The sequence below is a fragment of the Scyliorhinus torazame genome, chromosome 12 (genome assembly GCF_047496885.1).
Source record: "Scyliorhinus torazame isolate Kashiwa2021f chromosome 12, sScyTor2.1, whole genome shotgun sequence".
Classification (NCBI taxonomy): domain Eukaryota; kingdom Metazoa; phylum Chordata; class Chondrichthyes; order Carcharhiniformes; family Scyliorhinidae; genus Scyliorhinus; species Scyliorhinus torazame.
This window is the reverse complement of record NC_092718.1, coordinates 222,615,785-222,635,927: the sequence shown is the minus strand read 5'-3', so window position 1 is coordinate 222,635,927 and position 20,143 is coordinate 222,615,785. Positions and strand designations below refer to the sequence as shown.

The following is a 20,143-nucleotide window of genomic DNA, read 5'->3' as shown; positions in this document are numbered from 1 at the left end:
TATCCTATATGCCTTGTTAACCAACTTATCTACCTGTCCTGCTGCCTTCAAGGATCTTTAGACCTGCCCTCCAAGGTCCCTCTGGTCCCCTGTACTGCCTAGCATCCTATCGGTCATTGTGTATTCCCTTGTCTTGTTAGTCCTCCCAAAATGCACCACTGCTCTGCCCCTCTGCCCCCCCCCCCCCCCCGGTCTATATCGTCCTGTAACCTAACGCTTTCCTCCTCGCTATTTACCACACCACAAATTGTCGTGTCATCTGTGAACTGCAAACTCCCACATTCATGTCCAGATGATTAATGTGCAGTACACACGGCAGGGGACCCAGCACCGATCCCTGTGGAACACCACCGGGCACAGGCTTCCAGTCACATAAACAGCTTTCGACCATCACCCTCTGCCCCCTGTCACTAAGCCAATTCTGGAACCAATTTGCCCTGGATCCCACCTTTTTGATCAGTCAGTCTGACATGTGGCACCTTGGCAAGAGCCTTACTGAAGTCCATGTAGTTTACATCAACTGCACTGCCCTCATCTACACAACTAGCCACCTCCTCAAAACCCTTTTGACTTCACCCATCGGCCTGCACACTCTCATCTACACTGGCTCCCTCTCCAGCACTACATTGGTTTAGAAATTCTCATCCTGTTTACAAATCCCTCCATGGCCTCATTCCTTCCTATCTCTGTAATGTCACAACCCTCCTGGATCTCTGCGCTCCCCTCATTCACCACTCGAGTGTCCCAGATTTCCATCATTCCACCATTGATGGCCTTGCCTTCAGCTGCCTGGGTGCTAAGCTCTGGAATTCCCTCCCTAACCCCCTCCACCTCCCTCTCCTCCTTTAAGACACTCCTTCAAGGGGCAGCACGGTAGCACAGTGGTTAGCACTGCTGCCTCATGGCGCCGAGGTCCCAGGTTCGATTCCCGGCTTGGGCCACTGTCTGTGCGGAGTCTCCCCGTGTCTGCGTGGGTTTCCTCCGGGCGCTCCCGTTTCCTCCCACAAGTCCCGAAAGACGTGCTGTTCGGTGAATTGGACATTCTGAATTCTCCCTCGGGGTACCCGAACAGGCGCCGGAATGTGGCAACTAGGGGCTTTTCACAGTAACTTCATTGCAGTGTTAATGTAAGCCTACTTGTGACAATAAAGTTAATTAAATTAAATTCAATTTTATGATGTAAAGGTGCTATACAAATGTACAATGTTGTTGTTGCAGACCAGAGGATCGAGGAGGTCACGTACTGGGAGACAGAGCTGAACACCAAGCTCGAAGAGCTCACGGATGAGACAGAGCTGCTTATGGGACATAAGACGCGTTTAGAAAAGGCTTTGGACAGTTTCTACCCTCTTCTCTGTATCGCTCAGCAGTGTCTCCTAAACCGGTACGGAGTGCCTGCTGGGCAATAATCAGCTGGAGGAATGGAGAGGTGTTTGGCGAGGAGGTAGAGAGCTAAAAGGCCACAACCTGACCTAGATCCTAGACATGATCAGCTGACGTGGAGATCATAAACAAAACGTGTAGCGGTTCCTCTCTCCCCTTCTCCCCTGTCCCAGAGTCAGGCTGCAGACCCACTGCCCTCTTCTCCCTGACTCCCCACCGTGGTTTGAACTTATTATCATTCTTGTGCAGACAGGCCCAGGCTCTGAGCTTTAACAAAATATTCTTAGCATGAAGCTATTGCAGCTAAATCCTAATCAGATTTACTGTGAGTCTAAGAGAAATGGCTCCCGAGTATTTTCTAAACGATGAGAAGCTAAAACAATGTGAAGGAGCAGAGAGAGGTTTAGGGATGCAAGTACGGAAATGACTGATGGACAATCATTCAGGAAGTTAATGGAACGTTCTCTGGGGTGGTCCCAGAGGACTGGAGAATCGCGAACATCGTGGATACGATTCAGGGGCCTCGTTGCACCTGACTTGGTGCCGGGACGAGGGCATCGAATCTCGCGAGAGGCCCCTCGTGAAATTCACGATGCTCGAAACGTCTTGCGAGGTTCAACGGACGTTGGCCAGTTAGTAAAACTTTGTGGGTGGGGAAATTTCCAGAAACAATAATTCACGGCAAAATGAATAGTCACGTGGGCTAATGTGGGCTAATTAAGGAAAGCCAGCATGGATTCATGAAGGGAAAATCATGTTTCACTAACTTGCCGGAGTTTTTTGAAGAGGTGACCGAGGGAGAGGGTTGATGAGGGCAGGGCTGTCGATGTGGTGTACATGGAATTACAAAAGGCTTTTGCTACAGACTTGTGAGCAAAGTTATGGCTCCTGGAAAAAAAGGAGTTGAAACATGGATATAAATTTGACTGAGTGTCAGGAAACAAAAGGTTAGGGATGTTTTTTTGGGCTGGAGGAATATTTGTGGTGGAATTCCCCAGGGGTCAGTGTTGGGACCCTTGCTCTTCTGAGACTTGCACGGGGCACAATTTCAAAGCTGGTGGATGATATGAAACTTGTAATCTTTGTGAGCTGTGAAGAGGACAGTTTAGAACTTCAAAAGGACGGAGACACCTTGGTGGGGTGGGCGGATAGGTGGCAGATGAAGTTCAATACAGAGAAATGTGAAATGATGCTGTCATAACCCGCACGGGATGTACAGGGTGGGAATGATTGTCTTTCCCGTGGCCCTTACGGAGTACGATCTCCCCCAGAGGACGAACATGTGGCAAACTCTTCTTCTTATACTTGTGGGTTTTCACGCTCTTCTGGGTGGTCCTTCGATTTGGGCCTTACTAATTGTGTGATCCCTGATCACTCCGTTCGATTCCTAACCAATAAGTGGGCGGCGATCTGGATGGCTGGGCGTGTCCCAAGCGGTCACTGACCCCGTTGTTTACGCTTCCCCTGAACAGGGAGTGGCGCCGAAATGTCTGGGACTGTCCCGGTTGCTCGAGTACCAGTCCTTTGTTTTGGTGAAGCTGGGCCATCAAATGCTAATCGGCCCCATTAAAATGCTAATTGGTCGGAGTTTCGATACCGTCTGGACTTCTTGCTTACGAATATGCATTTCAGGCTCTGAGCCTGCCTGAGTCTTGGCTTGTCCATTTTACCCGCTAGGCTTTGCGAGTTTCCCTGTACCTAGTTGGAAGTGGCCATCCCAGATGGCTACAGGACAGACAGGGGTGTTGGGGGCGTGGGGGTGTCCACAACACGGGGGAAGAACCTTCAAATTGGAGCCAGGCCATTCAGGGTGATGTGAGGAAACACCTCCTCACACAAAGGGGGTGGGAATCTGGAACCTTCTCCCCCAAAACGTTGTTAATGCTGGTGGTCAATTGAGGTTTTCTTTGTTGGGATAAGGAGTGTTGCTAACTTTTGGTTGGTTCAATTGGCTCTGTTTTATAACCTTTGCTCGAGAGTCGCCAGGTATCTTTATGATACCACCACGAGGTTCAAGTTCAAGTAATGAGCAATAACTCAACACACCAATTAGTAAGATTCAAATCAAAGCACATTTATTATACACAGTAATCGCTACTCATGCATAAACTCTACTTTCTAGGCTATTTCTATAACTAACAGGCCTATACTTAGCTTCGGACTGGCCCACCAGGTCAGGGGAACAAATGGCCTTTCGTTCAGGTCCTGAGTCTGCAGGATTCAAAGCTGGTATGGACTGGTAGCTAGGAGCGCCTATCTCGTAGCGAGCGTTGACTTGAGACTTACGTTCTTTGGAGGCAGCTGGACAGGTCACTGTCAAGGGTTGGTTCGCGTTTCTGAGTGACCCTGTCAAGAAGGACGATTTGAACTTGGGGGTTTTACTTTACAGTCCCCAGGGGCTTCCCGCCTTTCGGGGCGGACCCCGTACCTGGTTTCAAGTGATTGGACTTCGCTCCAATCGCTTGGTTCGATTTCTACAATACTGGAGCGGTTCCCTGATCGTTGGGCGGTCTTGAGGTGTCCGTTAACCTCTTTTGTGTTGGCTCCTGCTGGCGCCGAGGAGTCTGGCTTGGCCTTGTTTACCTTAAAATGTTTTGATTGTTCCCGGGGATCGCTTATTACTATGTCGATGGCTGCTACATTATTATGCAGATGGTTGCTGGTATCGATGCTGTCTGGGCTTTTGCAGAGTCTAATATACAGTAAACTTGCACCTGCTAGTTTCTGCCTGTGTTGGCTGAATTTCCCTTCAGCCTTTGCTGTTCACCATTTTACGTCGGGAATTCGCCAACCCAGGTGGCTACACACCCTCCTTGTGATCCTAACGCGAAGCGTGAAGGATCACATAACTGCGTTGTCTTCATTCCCTGACCCGGCGAGCACTCTTCTATGGCCTCCACACTGACCATAACTATACAAGAATTTTTTAACTGACAATTCTAAGTGGTGCTATGTCAAAACAGGGCCATGCATTACAAAATAAGAAAAACGGTACCTCTAACTGTCCTTAATAAACTACACTCATTCAAACATTCAATCATACTAACTTCCTAAACAATACACACAAAATCATGGCAGCATTATTCACATTTTTCTTGGCTTGGCAGTCAAGCTCAGGATTGTACAATCGCTCATGAAACATTTGTTTATTCACAAAAAGGAACGCAAATGACTGTTCTTTATTATAGATCGCGGGGGTCTGGTCATAACCGAAAATAGGGGATCTGATGCTATATACCGAAGTGCGAGTGTGGTAGGCTCTCCTTCTCCATTCTCTCAGACGAATAGTCTGCACGATGCAGCAGAGTATCGCCAATACCAATAGGGATTCTATCACGTAGGACAGGGAGTACCAGGTTATAAACCTGGCACACCAAGATGGTGTGGTGTCGCTTGTGACTGGGCTCTGGGTACTATGGGAAAGTGAATCATTAACGGCTGGGGGGGGGTTGGGGTCAGGGGGGTCGCGTTCGCGCGCAACCAAATGTTCATGATGGTGATGAGCAACACGGAGGATGTCCTCATGGTTCTTCTTCTTTCTCTTCTCTTTGTCTCTGTTCCTGGAGCTTCTGGGGTTCTGTGGGATCAAGCATAGTGTCTGTTCATATCTTGTTGTAATATCTCGTACGATAGCATGTCTGTCCTTTAGTGCCAATTACTCCCTCTATAATTGGTCACTATGTGTGACTCCCTCATTTTTTTTCTCCCAAAAACCGAATTTCAGGACAAGACACACTTACAAATACTGAACCAGTGCGAGCCGTCTCGCAGACTGTACGATTTACCATCCAAATGTTTGAGGATGTAAATAGCATAAGGTTGGCAACCTAAGGGTCACCTGAAAACAAAAACAAAACTTTTTGAACGAAAATTGCCGAAATGAGGTGCGTTTGGGCCGCGACGGGTAAGATTTGGATGGAGTCCCCGGGTAGGACGGCGACCAATGCCGTGTGTGCCCTACCCGAGCGTAGCTGATCAGAGGGGGGTTCCCAGGCAGGGCGAGTCCCAATGCTGTTTCTCCACTGCCTGAGCAACCGACAGCAACGGGCAAGAAATGTAGTCATCGTGGGGGGGCTGCCGTATTGGTTCTTCCTTCGAACCAGAAGGGCAGTTATGAATGGGGGTAGGCAAGCTCTCAGAGGTTTCTGCTGAAAAATAAGGAGCGGGGCCGTGGAAAAAATTTCCGATTTCACAAACAACATTTAACACTAACAGTAACAAACAACATTAAACAACATGCTGCAGGTTCCATCAGAAAAGACACCGTTTTCTCCCAAGCGGTTCCTTTTTAAAACATCATTTGGACACCTCAGTTATCGGTTGCAAACAGGGTCGCAAAGGGGTTATCGCTTTGGGAGTCAGACCCAAAGTCATCATCTTCTCCCCGGTGCCAAACTCTCGAGTGTATCAGGGCGGATAGGGCTGCATGGTGTGATTTGGGATCCCTCTCGTCATTCCGGCCGAGTTATCTCGGTGCCAAAAGGTGGTGTCTAGTTCTGTGGGGGCGGAGTCGGGGTTGTCATTGTAGGTCGGTGGTCGGTGGTGGGGTTTGTTGAGGAAAGTGATCGTGAAGGGATCACTCGAATCGTGGTCAGATTCGCTGGGTGTGGGTCCTGTCGCATGGGGATAGTAGGGAGGCGTGCTGTGGCTATCGTCCGAGTCACAGCCGCTGTCTCTGCTGCTGCAGTCTGTGGGCGTTCCGGGGCGGAGTCTATAGTTCGGGGGTGGGGTCGAGGTTGAGTCCGTGGCTGGGCTGGACGTGTTGGGGGAGGGTAGGGTTACGTTGGCTGTGGGCGGGATGTGGTCTGCTGCGTCGAGCATGACGTGATGTGTGTGGTTCGACTGTGGTCCATATGCCTTAAGCTGGTTGATATGGAACCACGCAGTCTTTCCGTTGGGGAACTTTATTTTGTAGACGGAAGGGCTTACTTTGTCCGCAATGGAGTACGGACCCGAATATTTAGGTGACTGGAATGTGCTGGGGTTGTATACGGAGAGCATGACTTGCTGTCCTACACTGAACTCAGTCGCCTGCACTGTCTTATCGAAACAGGCCTTGCTCTGTTTCTTTCTTGTTTCTTTCCCAATTTCACTGCGGCTGCTAGCTGAGCCGTTTTAACATTCTCTACCAGTTGTTCGACTGCTTTCTCGTGTGTGAGGGCCGGCACTTCGGGGCTGGTCAAATCTAAACCTAATAAAAATTCTGTGCCTTTCGGGGGGCGTCCGGTCATGAGGGTGCGTGGGGTGTAACCGGTGGATGTGGAAACTGTGTTTCGCAAAAACATCACCGCAAAAGGGAGGACTGAGTCCCAAGTGGTGTTGTTTTGCTGGACCATTTTTCTGAGGGTGGCTTTTAGGGTCCGATTCATGCGCTCCACGATACCACTTGACTGGGGGTGGTATGCGATGTGGAATTTTTGGGTAATGCCAAATATCGTGAGGACGTTCTTCATGACACGTCCCGTAAAATGGGAGCCTTGGTCTGATTCAATGCTGCGGGGGAGTCCCCATCTCGTAAAGATGTGGTGGGTTAAAATCTTGGCTGTGGTCTTTGCCGTGTTCATTCTGGATGGGAATGCTTCTACCCATTTTATAAACGTGTCTATCACCACGAGTACATACTTATAACCATTCCTGCAAGGGGGCAATGGTCCAATATAATCAATCTGGAGGTTAGTCCAGGGGCCATTAACGGGTCGGGTGTGACTAAGCTGAGCCTTTTTGGCATATCTGTCCGGATTGTTCTGGGCACAGATAAGGCAATTCTCAACGTAGTGAGTTACATCGTCTTTTAAACTAGGCCACAACAGAGCTGCCTGAGATGGGCTGTAGTGGGATCAATTCCCTGATGTCCATGACCGTCATGGAACAAACACATCAGTTGATTCCTGTCCTGTTCAGGAACCACATAAAGGGTGTCTTTTAACACCACACCGTCATGTGTGGTCAGAGCATTTTTAAATCGATCGTAGGGAGCTGGATAGTTTCCTTTCAAAATCTCCCTGAGATTGCTATCCTGCTTCTGGGCCTGCACTAAATCCTCAATATTAGTCTGCGAGACCTGAACTGCATTCACTGGGGCGCTCTCGGGGGGTGTCTAAAAGTATTCCTGCCTGGAACCTGCTTTTGCCAGTGCGTCGGCTTTTACATTTCCAGTGGGGGAGGAACGATGGTGACTACGAACTTTATCTATTCAAAAGGTCCTGCCCTGGGCTTTTTCTAAAATGTGACGGAGCAATGGGGCTGAAGGGAGGGGTTTTCCGTCTGCGGAAACAAATCCTCTTGCTTTCCACAGGGGTAGGAATTCCGTAAGACTGTTGCAGACATAGAGGCTGTCCGTGTATATATCTGCTGGGCTGGGGAAGGAATCTGGGTGTTCCACTATGTATGCGATGGCCGCAAGTTCTGCTGCCTGCGCGCCTAAGTGTCCTGGAAGTTTTATTGCTATTTCTTCCAGGGCGTGTCCCTGCACGTCCTTGACGTAAATGCCGCATCCTGTTATGCGCTTCCCTTCTAATATTGTGGAAGATCCATCCACATATATCCTAATGGGTTCGCACGTGTCTGTGTGCTTGGGGCTCTGGGTTGAACTACCTATCTTTCTGGGGGGTGTTTTCGCAATAAAGGGGCCTGTGTTGCGGTGCGGTGAGATGATTTCACATTTGTGGGGGGTGCCTGGGTACTGAAGGTTATCTGCTAAGAAAGTGCGGGTCCTGTGGATTGGATTGGATTGGATTGGATTTGTTTATTGTCACGTGTACCGAGGTACAGTGAAAAGTATTTTTCTGCGAGCAGCTCAGCAGATCATTAAGTACATGAGAAGAAAAGGGAATAAAAGAAAATACATAATAGGGCAACACAACATATACAATGTAACTACATAAGCACTGGCATCGGATGAAGCATACAGGGTGTAGTGTTAATGAGGTCAGTCCATAAGAGGGTCATTTAGGAGTCTGGTGACAGTGGGGAAGAAGCTGTTTTTGAGTCTGTTCTTGCGTGTTCTCAGACTTCTGTATCTCCTGCCCGATGGAAGAAGTTGGAAGAGTGAGTAAGCCGGGTGGGAGGGAACTTTGATTATACTGCCCCCTTTCCCCAGGCAGCGGGAGGTGTAGATGGAGTCAATGGATGGGAGGCAGGTTTGTGTGATGGACTGGGCGGTGTGCACGACTCTCTGAAGTTTCTTGCGGTCCTGGGCCGAGCAGTTGCCATACCAGGCTGTGATGCAGCCCGATAGGATGCTTTCTATGGTGCATCTGTAAAAACAGTTTAACAGTGATGTCCCGTCCCTGCAAAAGAAGGGTCTTATTTGACTGACGGTACCGTCCTTAAGTCGTCCGTCCAGTAAAAGTTGGGTGGGGGTGTGCTCGGTCAAAATGATGATGGGGTTCAGTCCAGTAATGTAGGAAAAGTACTGGACTGCCCAGAAAACTGCGAGCAGGTGCCTTTCACAGGCTGAAAATCCCTGCTCCACAGTATCTAAAACTCTGGAGGCGTAAGCTACGGGCCTTAACGGGTCGTGCCGTTCCTGCAGGAGCACGGCTGAAAGGGTGCGGTCTGTGGTCGCTACCACTATCGCGTAAGGGGAAAGCGGGTCTGGAACTTGTAGTGCGGGGGCTGCTATGAGTGCTCTTTTCAACGAGTCCACGGCATCCGTATGTTGCGGAAGCCACTCCCAGGGGGCTCCTTTCTTTAGGAGGTCCGAGAGGGGCGCTGCCTTGCTGGCGAAACCATCAATGTGGTTTCGGCAGTAGCCGACCAGTCCTAAAAGCGACCGGAGGGCTGAAACGTTCTGGGGAAGGGGCAATTTAGCAATCGAGTCAATCCTTTTATGCTCGATCTCGCGTTTGCCGTGCATGATAATTCCCAAATATATCACCTTGTTTTCCAAAATCTGGGCCTTTTGGGGGTTAACTTTACATCCAATTTTCTGTAGGAGTTCCAGGAGTTTGGACAGAAGCTCGATGTGCTCTTCCTTGGTGTCTGTCTGCAGTAGTAGGTCGTCTACGTACTGGACCAGACATTCGGGGCGAGAAAATTTCGATAAACCATTTGCCAGCTGTCGGTGGAAAATGGAGGGGGAGATGTGGAATCCTTGTGGCAGGCATGTCCACGTGTACTGCTGTGCTTTAAAGGTGAAGGCAAATTTGTACTGGCACGCCTTTGCCAATGGAATGGACCAGAATCCATTACTGATGTCCAAAACCATAAAGAATCGGGAATTGAGTCCCTGTTTGAGCATGGTGTCGGGACTTGTGGCTACCGTGGGGGCTGCTGTGGGGGTGGTTTTGTTGAGTTCCCGGTAATCGATGGTCAGTCGCCATGATCCATCGGGCTTTCTCACTGGCCAAATCGGGACATTATTAGTGGAGGCTACTGATCTAAGTACGCCCTGCTCTAATAAGCTGTCGATAACTTTTGCGATTTCTCCCTCTGCCTCTTGGGGAAATCCGTATTGCTTTTGGGGTCTAGGGTCAGGTCCTGTGATTTGTACTGAACCAGTCATCCGGCCACAGTCGTGTTTGTGGGTCGCGAATGCTGTCCTGTTCTCTTGTAAAACTGCACTAACCTGCTTGTCTGTGCTAATCTTAGTCGGGTCAAACCAAAATTCGCCTACTGCGCTAATCTTGTTTGCATATTCTCCGATGGTGAGCGTTGCGGGGGCTCTTGCAGATTTTGCCATTCTCCAGACACATTGGTTGACTGGATCGAAGGACAGATTGTGGGAATTCATAAAATCTATGCCCAAAATGTGTTCTGCTGTGTGGGGTAGATCGACTAAAACTATGGGGTGCTTGGTGGTGATATTACCGATTTGAATGGATACAGGGGCGGTGATGTGTCCCTGTTGTGAGTGGCCTGTGGAACCGCTGAGGGTGATGGTGGCTGTAGTGGGCCACGTGTCCTTTTGAAACATGGTGGAGGAATTTATTGTGGTGCAGGACCCTTCTGTGTCCCAGAGAAATTCGATGGGCTGCCCCTGTATCTTTGCTGCAACTACTGGTCGGCCGGACCTATCCCAAAGGGTGTCGCAGACCCAACTGGGGGAGCCCGAACACCGTCAGTCCGTTCCGTTCAGGTCCGTCTGATCCGAACGGGTGCTAACACTATGAATGGGCTCTGTCTTATTCCTACTTAGAGTGCCCGTCTGCTGGGCTCTCTGTGGCTTTCGTGGGGCATTGCACTCTCTTGCAAAGTGTCCCAACTGTCCACAGTTGTAACACTCCTGTGACTTTTGTGGGGGGCTGTTCTTGCCTTCATTCACCCATGCGGGGTTCTGGTGTGATTTTACTGTGTGTATGTCTGCTTCTGCCTGCTTCAGGATTTTTATTCGTGGGTTTGTTTTGAACAGATTGCTCCCAGGTGCGGGACAATCTTTTTACGACCCATTTCTCATTATGAGCCTCCTCTGAGGGATCATAATTGGCACAAGCTTTTTGTCCTGTTTCTGTGGCATGGGAGATAAGGGTGCGGGTCCATTTGGCCATGTCGTCTGGGGACAAATGGGCGCGGTCTAAGTCTCCGAAAACTGCTGCAAAATGGATCCACAGGAGTCCAGCAAACGCTGTGGTGTGCTCGTGGGGCATTGCACTCTCTTGCAAAGTGTCCCAACTGTCCACAGTTGTAACACTCCTGTGACTTTTGTGGGGGGCTGTTCTTGCCTTCATTCACCCATGCGGGGTTCTGGTGTGATTTTACTGTGTGTATGTCTGCTTCTGCCTGCTTCAGGATTTTTATTCGTGGGTTTGTTTTGAACAGATTGCTCCCAGGTGCGGGACAATCTTTTTACGACCCATTTCTCATTATGAGCCTCCTCTGAGGGATCATAATTGGCACAAGCTTTTTGTCCTGTTTCTGTGGCATGGGAGATAAGGGTGCGGGTCCATTTGGCCATGTCGTCTGGGGACAAATGGGCGCGGTCTAAGTCTCCGAAAACTGCTGCAAAATGGATCCACAGGAGTCCAGCAAACGCTGTGGTGTGCTCGGTTTTCTTTTGCCTGCACTTATTGAGGCCATCTACGGGGTCACCCCTGTTATACCCGATCGCGTCTAGGATCGCGGTATGCATTTCTGCAAGGGTGCCTCCTCCTACATTCTGTGGGTCGGGAAGGGCTGCTGCTACCGAAGGGTCTAAACTCAAAACTGAGAGCTTTACATGCTCTCGCTCATCCAGGCCGTATATGGTAGCCTGCTGTTTTACTCTGGCAAAGAAGTGGTGGGGGTCTGAGGTGGGGAGGAACGGTTTGATTTTATCGCACGCGTCCCGTAATTGGGTCACTGTTAAGGGGGTGGTGTACAGAAATTCCGTGTCGTCCGATGTGGCTGTGCGGTGGGTGGTGACTGGGTTCATTGGGGCCTGAACTATCTGCTCCGTGGGGGGGTTGGGGCGCTTTCCTCTTTTGGGGCTTTCCCTGCGCACATGTTCCCTGAACATATCTCTGCGCTGTCTCGTTTAATTCTTCCCAATCAGGGCCGTCTTCTCACCTAACTTTGATCCAAATGTTTCCTGGAATCCTTTTTGAACTGAAAGCAGAGATTGCAGTTCTGCAATCTGCTTCCCGCACTTTGCGTAGTCTAGTGAGCTTTGTCTTTGCTCTGTGGTGGCAGCATGGAGTGCTCTTAACGCTATCTCCAGGTCACTACACTGTCTCTGTAATGCCTCTACCTGCTTCTCGGTTTCCTCTCGTACCAGGACTGCACGTTGCGTGTCCTGATAGGCCTTTTCGTATTGGGATTGGAAGCTGCTTAAGTGCGCCAGACAAGACTGGTGTGCCCACTTGGCATCATCCACCTCTCCGTCCTTTGCTGCCAACTTCCTCCTTAACTCTACGTTCTCTTTCTCTACCTCGCTGACGTCGACCTTGCTCATTCGATGTATGCCTTCTATCTCTTTCCGGAGCGTCCTAACGACCTACTCTGTGCCTCCCAATTGTCGCAATTGTGCCAAACAGGACACGATTGCCATCGGTTTGCGAGCTTTTCCTAAGCTCTTCTTGTGAATCTCGCTCAGGTTCTCCCACCAAGTATGTCCTATACTCCCGGGACCTGTTTCCTCATTGTTACAGAATTCGCTCCAAAGGGGCCATCCTTTCCCTTTGAGGTACTTTCTGATTTCCTCTTCCCAAACGGGACACTGTCCTACTCTACTGCTGCTGGTCGCTGCGACCACGAATTCTTCGGGGTTCATGAGGCGTTGTATTGCCTGCATTGCCATCTTTCCTCTGTAAATACTCTTTTAAAAATTGGAACAAGGGGAACTAAGGTGGTGCTGTAATTACGGGTACGGCTGTCGCTATTTTCCGGAATACAAACTCCCGACAGTTTTGTCGCAACAAAAAATCTATCAGTTTTACCTTATAGCCCTGTTAGTTACGCATGCATACACACACTTCCGAATTATGAGGATTGATCAGAACTACTTGAACACTTGTGGTTTTCTGTTCCCAATTGGATCTCTAATTCAAATGTTTGGGTTCTCCCGGAGTGGTTAAGCCACTTCTAGATCGGGTCCCGTCAGAATGTCACCAGTAATATGTTGCTAACTTTTGGTTGGTTTAATTGCTCTGTTTTATAACCTTTGCTCTCGAGTCGCCAGGTATCTTTATGATACCGCCACGAGGTTCAAGTTCAAGTAATGATCAATAACTCAATACACCAATTAGTAAGATTCAAATCAAAGCATATTTATTATACACAGTAATCGCTACTCATGCATAAACTCTACTTTCTAAGCTATTTCTATAACTAACAGACCTATACTTAGCTTCGGACTGGCCCACCAGGTCAGGGGAACAAATGGCCTTTCGTTCGGGTTCTGAGTCTGCAGGGTTCAAAAGCTGGTATGGACTTGTAGCTAGGAGCGCCTATCTCGTAGCGAGCGTTGACTTGCGACTTACGTTCTTTGGAGGCAGCTGGACAGGTCACTGTCAAGGGTTGGTTTGCGTTGCTGAGTGACCCTGTCAAGAAGAACGATTTGAACTTGGGGCTTAACTTTATAGTCCCCAGGGGCTTCCCGCCTTTCGGGGCGGACCCTGTACCTGGTTCTAGGTGATTGGACTTCGTTCCAATCGCTTGGTTCGATTTCTCCAATACTGGAGCGGTTCCCTGATCGATGGGCGGTCTTGAGGTGTTCGTTAACCTCTTTTGTGTTGGCTCCTGCTGGTACCGAGGAGTCTGGCTTGGCCTTGTTTATCCTAAATGTTTTGATTGTTCCGGGGATCGCTCATTAGTATGTAGATGGCTGCTACATTATTATGCAGATGGTTGCTGGTATCGATGCTGTCTGGGCTTTTGCAGAGTCTAATACACAGTAAACTTGCACCTGCTGGTTTCTGCCTGTGTTGGCTGAATTTCCCTTCAGCCTTTGCTGTTCTCCATTTTATGTCAGGAATTGGCCAACCCAGGTGGCTACAGGAGATTTCGGGTTTGGACCCAAAGCGTGTAGATGGGGTGAAGATACAGATAAGTCATCACTTCCTGTTCGAATCTCACCCAACATTCACCGACGCAGTATCCGGGGGAAGTTATTGAACATTGATCAGGAGCAGCAGGCGTTCGATCCCATGTCAGGTATTTTTTACTAACTCTCTGTATGTGGGCGTCGCTGGTTAGGCCAGCATTTATTGCCCATCCCTAGTTGCCCTTGAGAAGGTGGTGGTGAGCTGCCTTCTTGAACTACTGCAGTCCCTGAGGTGTAGGTACACCCACTGTGCTGTTAGGGAGGGAGTTCCAGGATGTTGCCCCAGCGACCGTGAAGGAACGGCCGATATATTTCCCAGTCAGGGTGGTGAGTGACTTGGAGGAGACCCTCCAGGTGGTGGGGTTCCCAGGTATCTGCTGCTCTTGTCCTTCTAGCTGGTAGTGGTCCTAGGTTTGGTGGGTGTTGTCTATGGAGTCTCGGTAAGTTCCTGCAGTGCCTCTTGTAGTTGGTACACACGGCTGCCCCTGTGCGTCGGTGGTGGAGGAGATGCATATTGAATGTGGCGGATGGGATGTCAATCATTTTTTTAACAATGTTTTTATTGAAGTTTTTACATTTTATACATTCGATAAGGATAAATGTGTCGGTTACAGGGTGAATGTGTCGGTTACAGGATGAATGTGTCGGTTACAGGATGAATGTGTCGGTTACAGGATGAATGTGTCGGTTACAGGATGAATGTGTCGGTTACAGGATGAATGTGTCGGTTACAGGATAAATGTGCCGGTTACAGGATGAATGTGCCGGTTACAGGATGAATGTGTCGGTTACAGGATAAATGTGTCGGTTACAGGATGAATGTGTCGGTTACAGGATGAATGTGTCGGTTACAGGATGAATGTGTCGGTTACAGGATAAATGTGTCGGTTACAGGATAAATGTGCCGGTTACAGGATGAATGTGTCGGTTACAGGATGAATGTGTCGGTTACAGGATAAATGTGCCGGTTACAGGATGAATGTGTCGGTTACAGGATGAATGTGTCGGTTACAGGATGAATGTGTCGGTTACAGGATGAATGTGTCGGTTACAGGATGAATGTGCCGGTTACAGGATAAATGTGTCGGTTACAGGATGAATGTGTCGGTTACAGGATGAATGTGTCGGTTACAGGATGAATGTGTCGGTTACAGGATAAATGTGCCGGTTACAGGATGAATGTGTCGGTTACAGGATGAATGTGTCGGTTACAGGATGAATGTGTCGGTTACAGGATGAATGTGTCGGTTACAGGATAAATGTGCCGGTTACAGGATGAATGTGTCGGTTACAGGATGAATGTGTCGGCTACAGGATGAATGTGTCGGTTACAGGATAAATGTGTCGGTTACAGGATAAATGTGCCGGTTAGAATGTACAAGTGATTTTCCTCCCGATGCCCACCCCTCCCCATTCGTTGCTTCAGGGTCTTTTCCTGGTCCCTCACTGTACATTGTGCAGTTATCTGCTATTTACATGTGGGTGGTGTCCTCCCCTCCCCTACCCCCCCTTTATCATTTGCCCCACCCCCCACTGCTTCTCCCCTCCCCCATCCTGATTTCAGCGTCTCTTTGGGCTCTTGTTTTCGGCTCCCTAACCTCTCTATCGGCCGTTTTCCTGCCTCCCCCCTTTTTCTCTCTGCCCCCCCTCCCCCTCCCCCTCCCTGTCTATTGCCTGCGGTCCCATTTGCTCCCGCACGTCCCTCTCTATGGGGTGCCAATCCAGCGGGCTGCCTTGTCCTGGATGGTGCTGGGCTTGTTGAGCGTCATTGGAGCTGCACTCGCCCAGGTGCAGTACGAATATAATCCTGGGAATAGCTGATCGAGAGCAGGAAATCTCAAATTCCGCGCTCCCAATGAAATGTATGTTTTTTGGATGGTTTGTGCAGAGAAAGGCGAGTTGGGATCGATCTGGTACACGATGAGGTGGAAAGGGAACTGCTGAAGGAAGTCGAGGTTATCCAGGGTATTATGGCTCTTCTGAAACGCACCATCGATCAAACCGGGGAGCAGCTCAGGTGAGGCAATGCGCGATTCTCCATAAAGACTGGCCAGGACCGGGGGTGCTGCAATTACAGGTCACATTGTGGGGAAGCTATCGCTTCTCGCCCTTTTGGCCAAGATTGGGGCACTCTAAATTTATAAATAAATAAAAGATCCCAAGGCCACTATGGAAGAAAAGTGAGTCGGTTCTCCCTCCGATCCTGTGGCCAACATTTATCAGGAAAAACAACTGATCTGTTGATCAGCATTATTTTAGTGGGATCGTGCTGTGTGCAAATTGGTTGCCGTGTTCCTTACATTTCCAACAGTGACTACTCTTGAGAAGTAGTTTGTTGGCCCCAGCGTGCTTCAGGTCATCCTGAGGTCATGAAAGACCCCGAAAAGATGACCTTTCCCCTTTATTTGTGATAACTCGCAGAATATTCTGCTAAACTCCCTCCTTTCAACCTGCAGGCTAAACCGTTCGGCTAAGTTTTACTTGGAGAAGGATCTGAAAGACAAATTCATTGCTCTCAAAGTGGACAAATTCACAGCTAACCTGACCAACAACTCTCCAAATATCGACTACTCGCCTAACGTGGTCAGGATTGAGGGGAAGTAAGTGTCACTGCGTATTCTCACTGCTCAACGTGCATGATGTATAAACCCGTGTTAATGAGCTAGAGCTCGGAATGGAGTGACTTTTAAAAAAGTTATTTCCCGGGATGTGGGTGTCACTGGCCAGGCCAGGGCTTATTGCCCATTCCTAGCTGCCACTGAGGAGGTGGTGGGTGAGCTGCCTTCCTGAACCGCTGCAGTCTCAATGGTGTAGGTACACCCACTGTGCTGTTAGGGAGGGAGTGATATATTTCACAGCTCCAGGGTCCCAGGTTCGATTCCCCGCTGGGTCACCGTCTGTGCGGAGTCTGCACGTTCTCCCCGTGTCTGCGGGGTTTCCTCCGGGTGCTCCGGTTTCCTCCCACAAGTCACTGTTGGGTGAATTGGACATTCTGAATTCTCCCTCTGTGCACCCGAACAGGCGCCGGAGTGTGGCAACTAGGGGCTTTTCACAGTAACTTCATTGTAGAGTTAATGTAAGCCCACTTGTGACAATAATAAAGATTATTATTATATTTCCACAGCGGGATGGTAAATGGTAATAACGACTTGCTCTGGTGAGCAGGGGATCTCGGTGTTGTGGAATCCATCCCATTTGACACGAGGTGCCTGTGAAAAGCCAGAATCACTGGTGCCAGAGATGGTGCTGTCACAATCCCTTCCTCCAGGAATGTGGAGATCCCAGCTCCAATAAAAAGGAGGGATGATTCCTCCTGTTCGATATCTGGAAAACCACCCTAATGAACCTAAACTGGTTGAACCACTAAACCACCTATTTACCAGGTCATCGTTGTCGGTCATCAGCAAGACACAGGGGCAACGGGACGTCTCCTGCTCAGGGCTGTCACCCCTGTGAAAGGGTTCCCAGTGGACGAGAGCATGGAACCAATCTTCTGCTCCCACTGGGATCTGCAATCTCACTCCATCATCGCGATCAGTGTTTATCCCCCAATTAACATCAGAAATCACATGGTGATGGTCACATTGCTGTTTGTGGAGTCTTGTGCGTCTAAATCAGCTGCCACGTTTCCTACACAAGCGACTGTACTTCATTGCCTGTAACCTTGAGGTTGTGAACGGCGCACGATTATAGAAACACAGAATGATACAGCGCACATGAGGAGACCATTCAGCCCACCGAGGCTGTTCTATCTCTTTAAAAGGGGCAGTCAGTTAGCAGTGGGAGGTCCAATAGTGACCTTCAGTATAATGGCGGGACAAGGATTTCTCAGTTTTCAGGGCAGGTGCCTGATCCCATCAGAATTCCCGGGATTGGGCAGCACGGTGACGCAGTGGTTAGCACAGGGACTGCGGCGTTGAGGACCCGGGTTCGATCCCGGCCCTGGGCCGCTGTCCGTGTGGAGTTTGCACGTTCTCCCCGCAGGGCAGGCGGCTTGCCCATAATTGGAAGAAAATAATAATTGGGTACATTAAAATAAAAAAAAAAGAAGCATTCTCGGGATCAAAGCGGAGCGGACGAGTGTGTGGACCAATAGCCGGGATTCTGCAATCGTTGAATTTTCCCGCCAGCGGGATTTGCGGTGCCGTGGGGGCGGTTACAATGGGGAATCCCGTTGACAGGCGGCAGGATGATTAAAATCCCTTCGCCAGCGAACGACCAGGAACACCGGGCTGGCGGAGCGAGACTCCCGCCCAATCCCTCCTCCGCTCTAATTTTCTCCCCTGCCAATTAGTTTCATTTTAGATATTTGTCGGTAAATAAACAAAGTACATCTCTGAAATACATTTATTGCCCAGTGTAAACACAGCTAAGTTTTTTTTTAAGCTTTAGAACACCCAATTCATTTTTTTCCAATTGGAGGTTTGGGAGATTTGACGGTCCCGGGACGGAAGCCCGAACTGATTGTCGGTTTCCCTCCTTCGCCAGTTCCTTCCAGATAAATAAATGTTTGCTGGTGTGGATCCTGCCCTCGCTCTGCTCGTGGCAGCTGAGGCAGGCAGACACGGCAGCAAGGCCAATGCAGGCTGCAGGCAGTGCCATGTGTGCAGGGGGCCTGCAGCGCACCCTGAAGGCCCGGCCACCCATCAGGCTGAGGGGGGGGACCCAGAAAGGAGGCCAGCAACGGTCCAAGGTGGTCCAGGCTTCGTTGGTCATTCAATGAGTTGACGGACACCATATGCCACAGAAGACTGTATCTCAGCAGAGAGACACTGCTGCAGTACGCCCTCTCCTGGTGGACGTGAAGATCACCACTGCCCTGCCCTCTGCCACCATTCCCCTCCCCCCTTTTCTCTTACCCGTTTTCCCCTCCCTCCTCCAATCCCCCAGCTCTCCCTCCCCCATCCCGCAGCCCATCATATCTATGCGGTGTGACATGCCTTAATAGTGAACATTTTACTGTGACAGATTTCCATTCCCCGTAGCTCCAGAGAATGATCTCACCAGTGCCCACTCAGTGTTCCTCACCCATCTTGATTTTCCATGGTCTTCTGCTACGTGTAGGTGTGTCCTCAGGATGGAGGTGGAGGCTTCGCCTGTAGCATTCCGATTCCTTGGCTGGGAGCCCTGGCCGACTTACTAGTGTCACTGGCATCATCATGCAACCCCGCTCTGCCCGCTGCCCTTGAGATGTGCTTGTGTCAGGAGGGGGAGATTGGGAAGACAGAAATGACATGTAGACACATTGTGCCTGTTTCAGCTAAACCAAATAAACAAGTCATTGGCCAGTTCAATCCACAGGGCAAAGCCTTGACTTACCAGAGACAAGTTGCCTGGTTTAAATTTCGAACAATGTTGACAGTTAACTGTCAACCACCATCAACATGTGACAACACCTCTATCAATCAGTCCACTTGCCAACCAATCAGTACTCTCTTCTCATGCACTACAAAGTTTTTGTTGCCCCTGATATTGGTATTCTTACGATTCTCCTGATGAGTACAAGATAAATAACTTCGACAAAAAAATTTGTTCAGCAATACTCAAGTTCTTTACCACCAAGCGAATATTTGTAAGCCTTCCTTGTAAACGTGTCTTAACTAAATATTTTTTAATGAATGGCAATGTACCCTGTTTTTGAAAACTCACCACTATTCTTAGAAGTCCCCCTATACCAAAAAGGACCGACGTTTTAAATGGTGATCAAGGATTCTCACTCCCCGACTCCGATACAGGCTTCAGTGGGAGCTATTCAGGTCAAACTATGTTTTCAAGTTATCCCCCGGTATAACCCATACCTTCACCAAAGATTTCATCTACTTACCACTTAGTAGCATCGATCCTGGATCCCGCATTGCTAAGTAAGTAAAGTAGACTTTGGAATAACCACTATTTCAGGTTAAATTAAAGTTATTTTATTATTATATTTTTTCTTTTAAAAGCTGCAATTACTGTCCTTACAGAAAGGTAAAAAGATCTTGCTTCTGGATCCTTCTGGTTGGTTGAAGGGACCTTCAGGCCCAACTTGACAATCAATCTTCTTCTTAAAATCTGGTCTTCTTTAGATGTATTCGCTGATGAACTTGGTTGCTGTGTCCTATCTTTCCCATGTACCGAGCTGTGAGAGCTGGCTCTGCCGGCTGACTCTGAGCTGACTCTGCCTACTCTTTAAATTCTAGTCTTCCTTAGATGTATTAGCTGTTTCAGCTCGGCTGCTTTGCCCTGTCCCTTTCCCATGACCGAGCTGACTGTAATCTGACTCTGAGCTGCTTGTTCCTTCTCTGCTTCTCTCTCTCTCCC

General features: G+C 49.2%; 1 protein-coding gene across 1 annotated transcript in view; it reads left to right on the top strand.

Moving 5' to 3' along the window:
* Positions 1–20,143, top strand: part of tekt1 (tektin 1) — a 95,736-nt gene that overhangs the window by 50,628 nt on the left and 24,965 nt on the right. Inside the window, exons 2-4 of the mRNA XM_072469993.1 lie at positions 1,219–1,384; positions 15,732–15,860; positions 16,300–16,443. Of these exons, the coding sequence (XP_072326094.1) occupies positions 1,219–1,384; positions 15,732–15,860; positions 16,300–16,443 (439 nt within the window). The remainder of the gene's footprint in view (positions 1–1,218; positions 1,385–15,731; positions 15,861–16,299; positions 16,444–20,143) is intronic.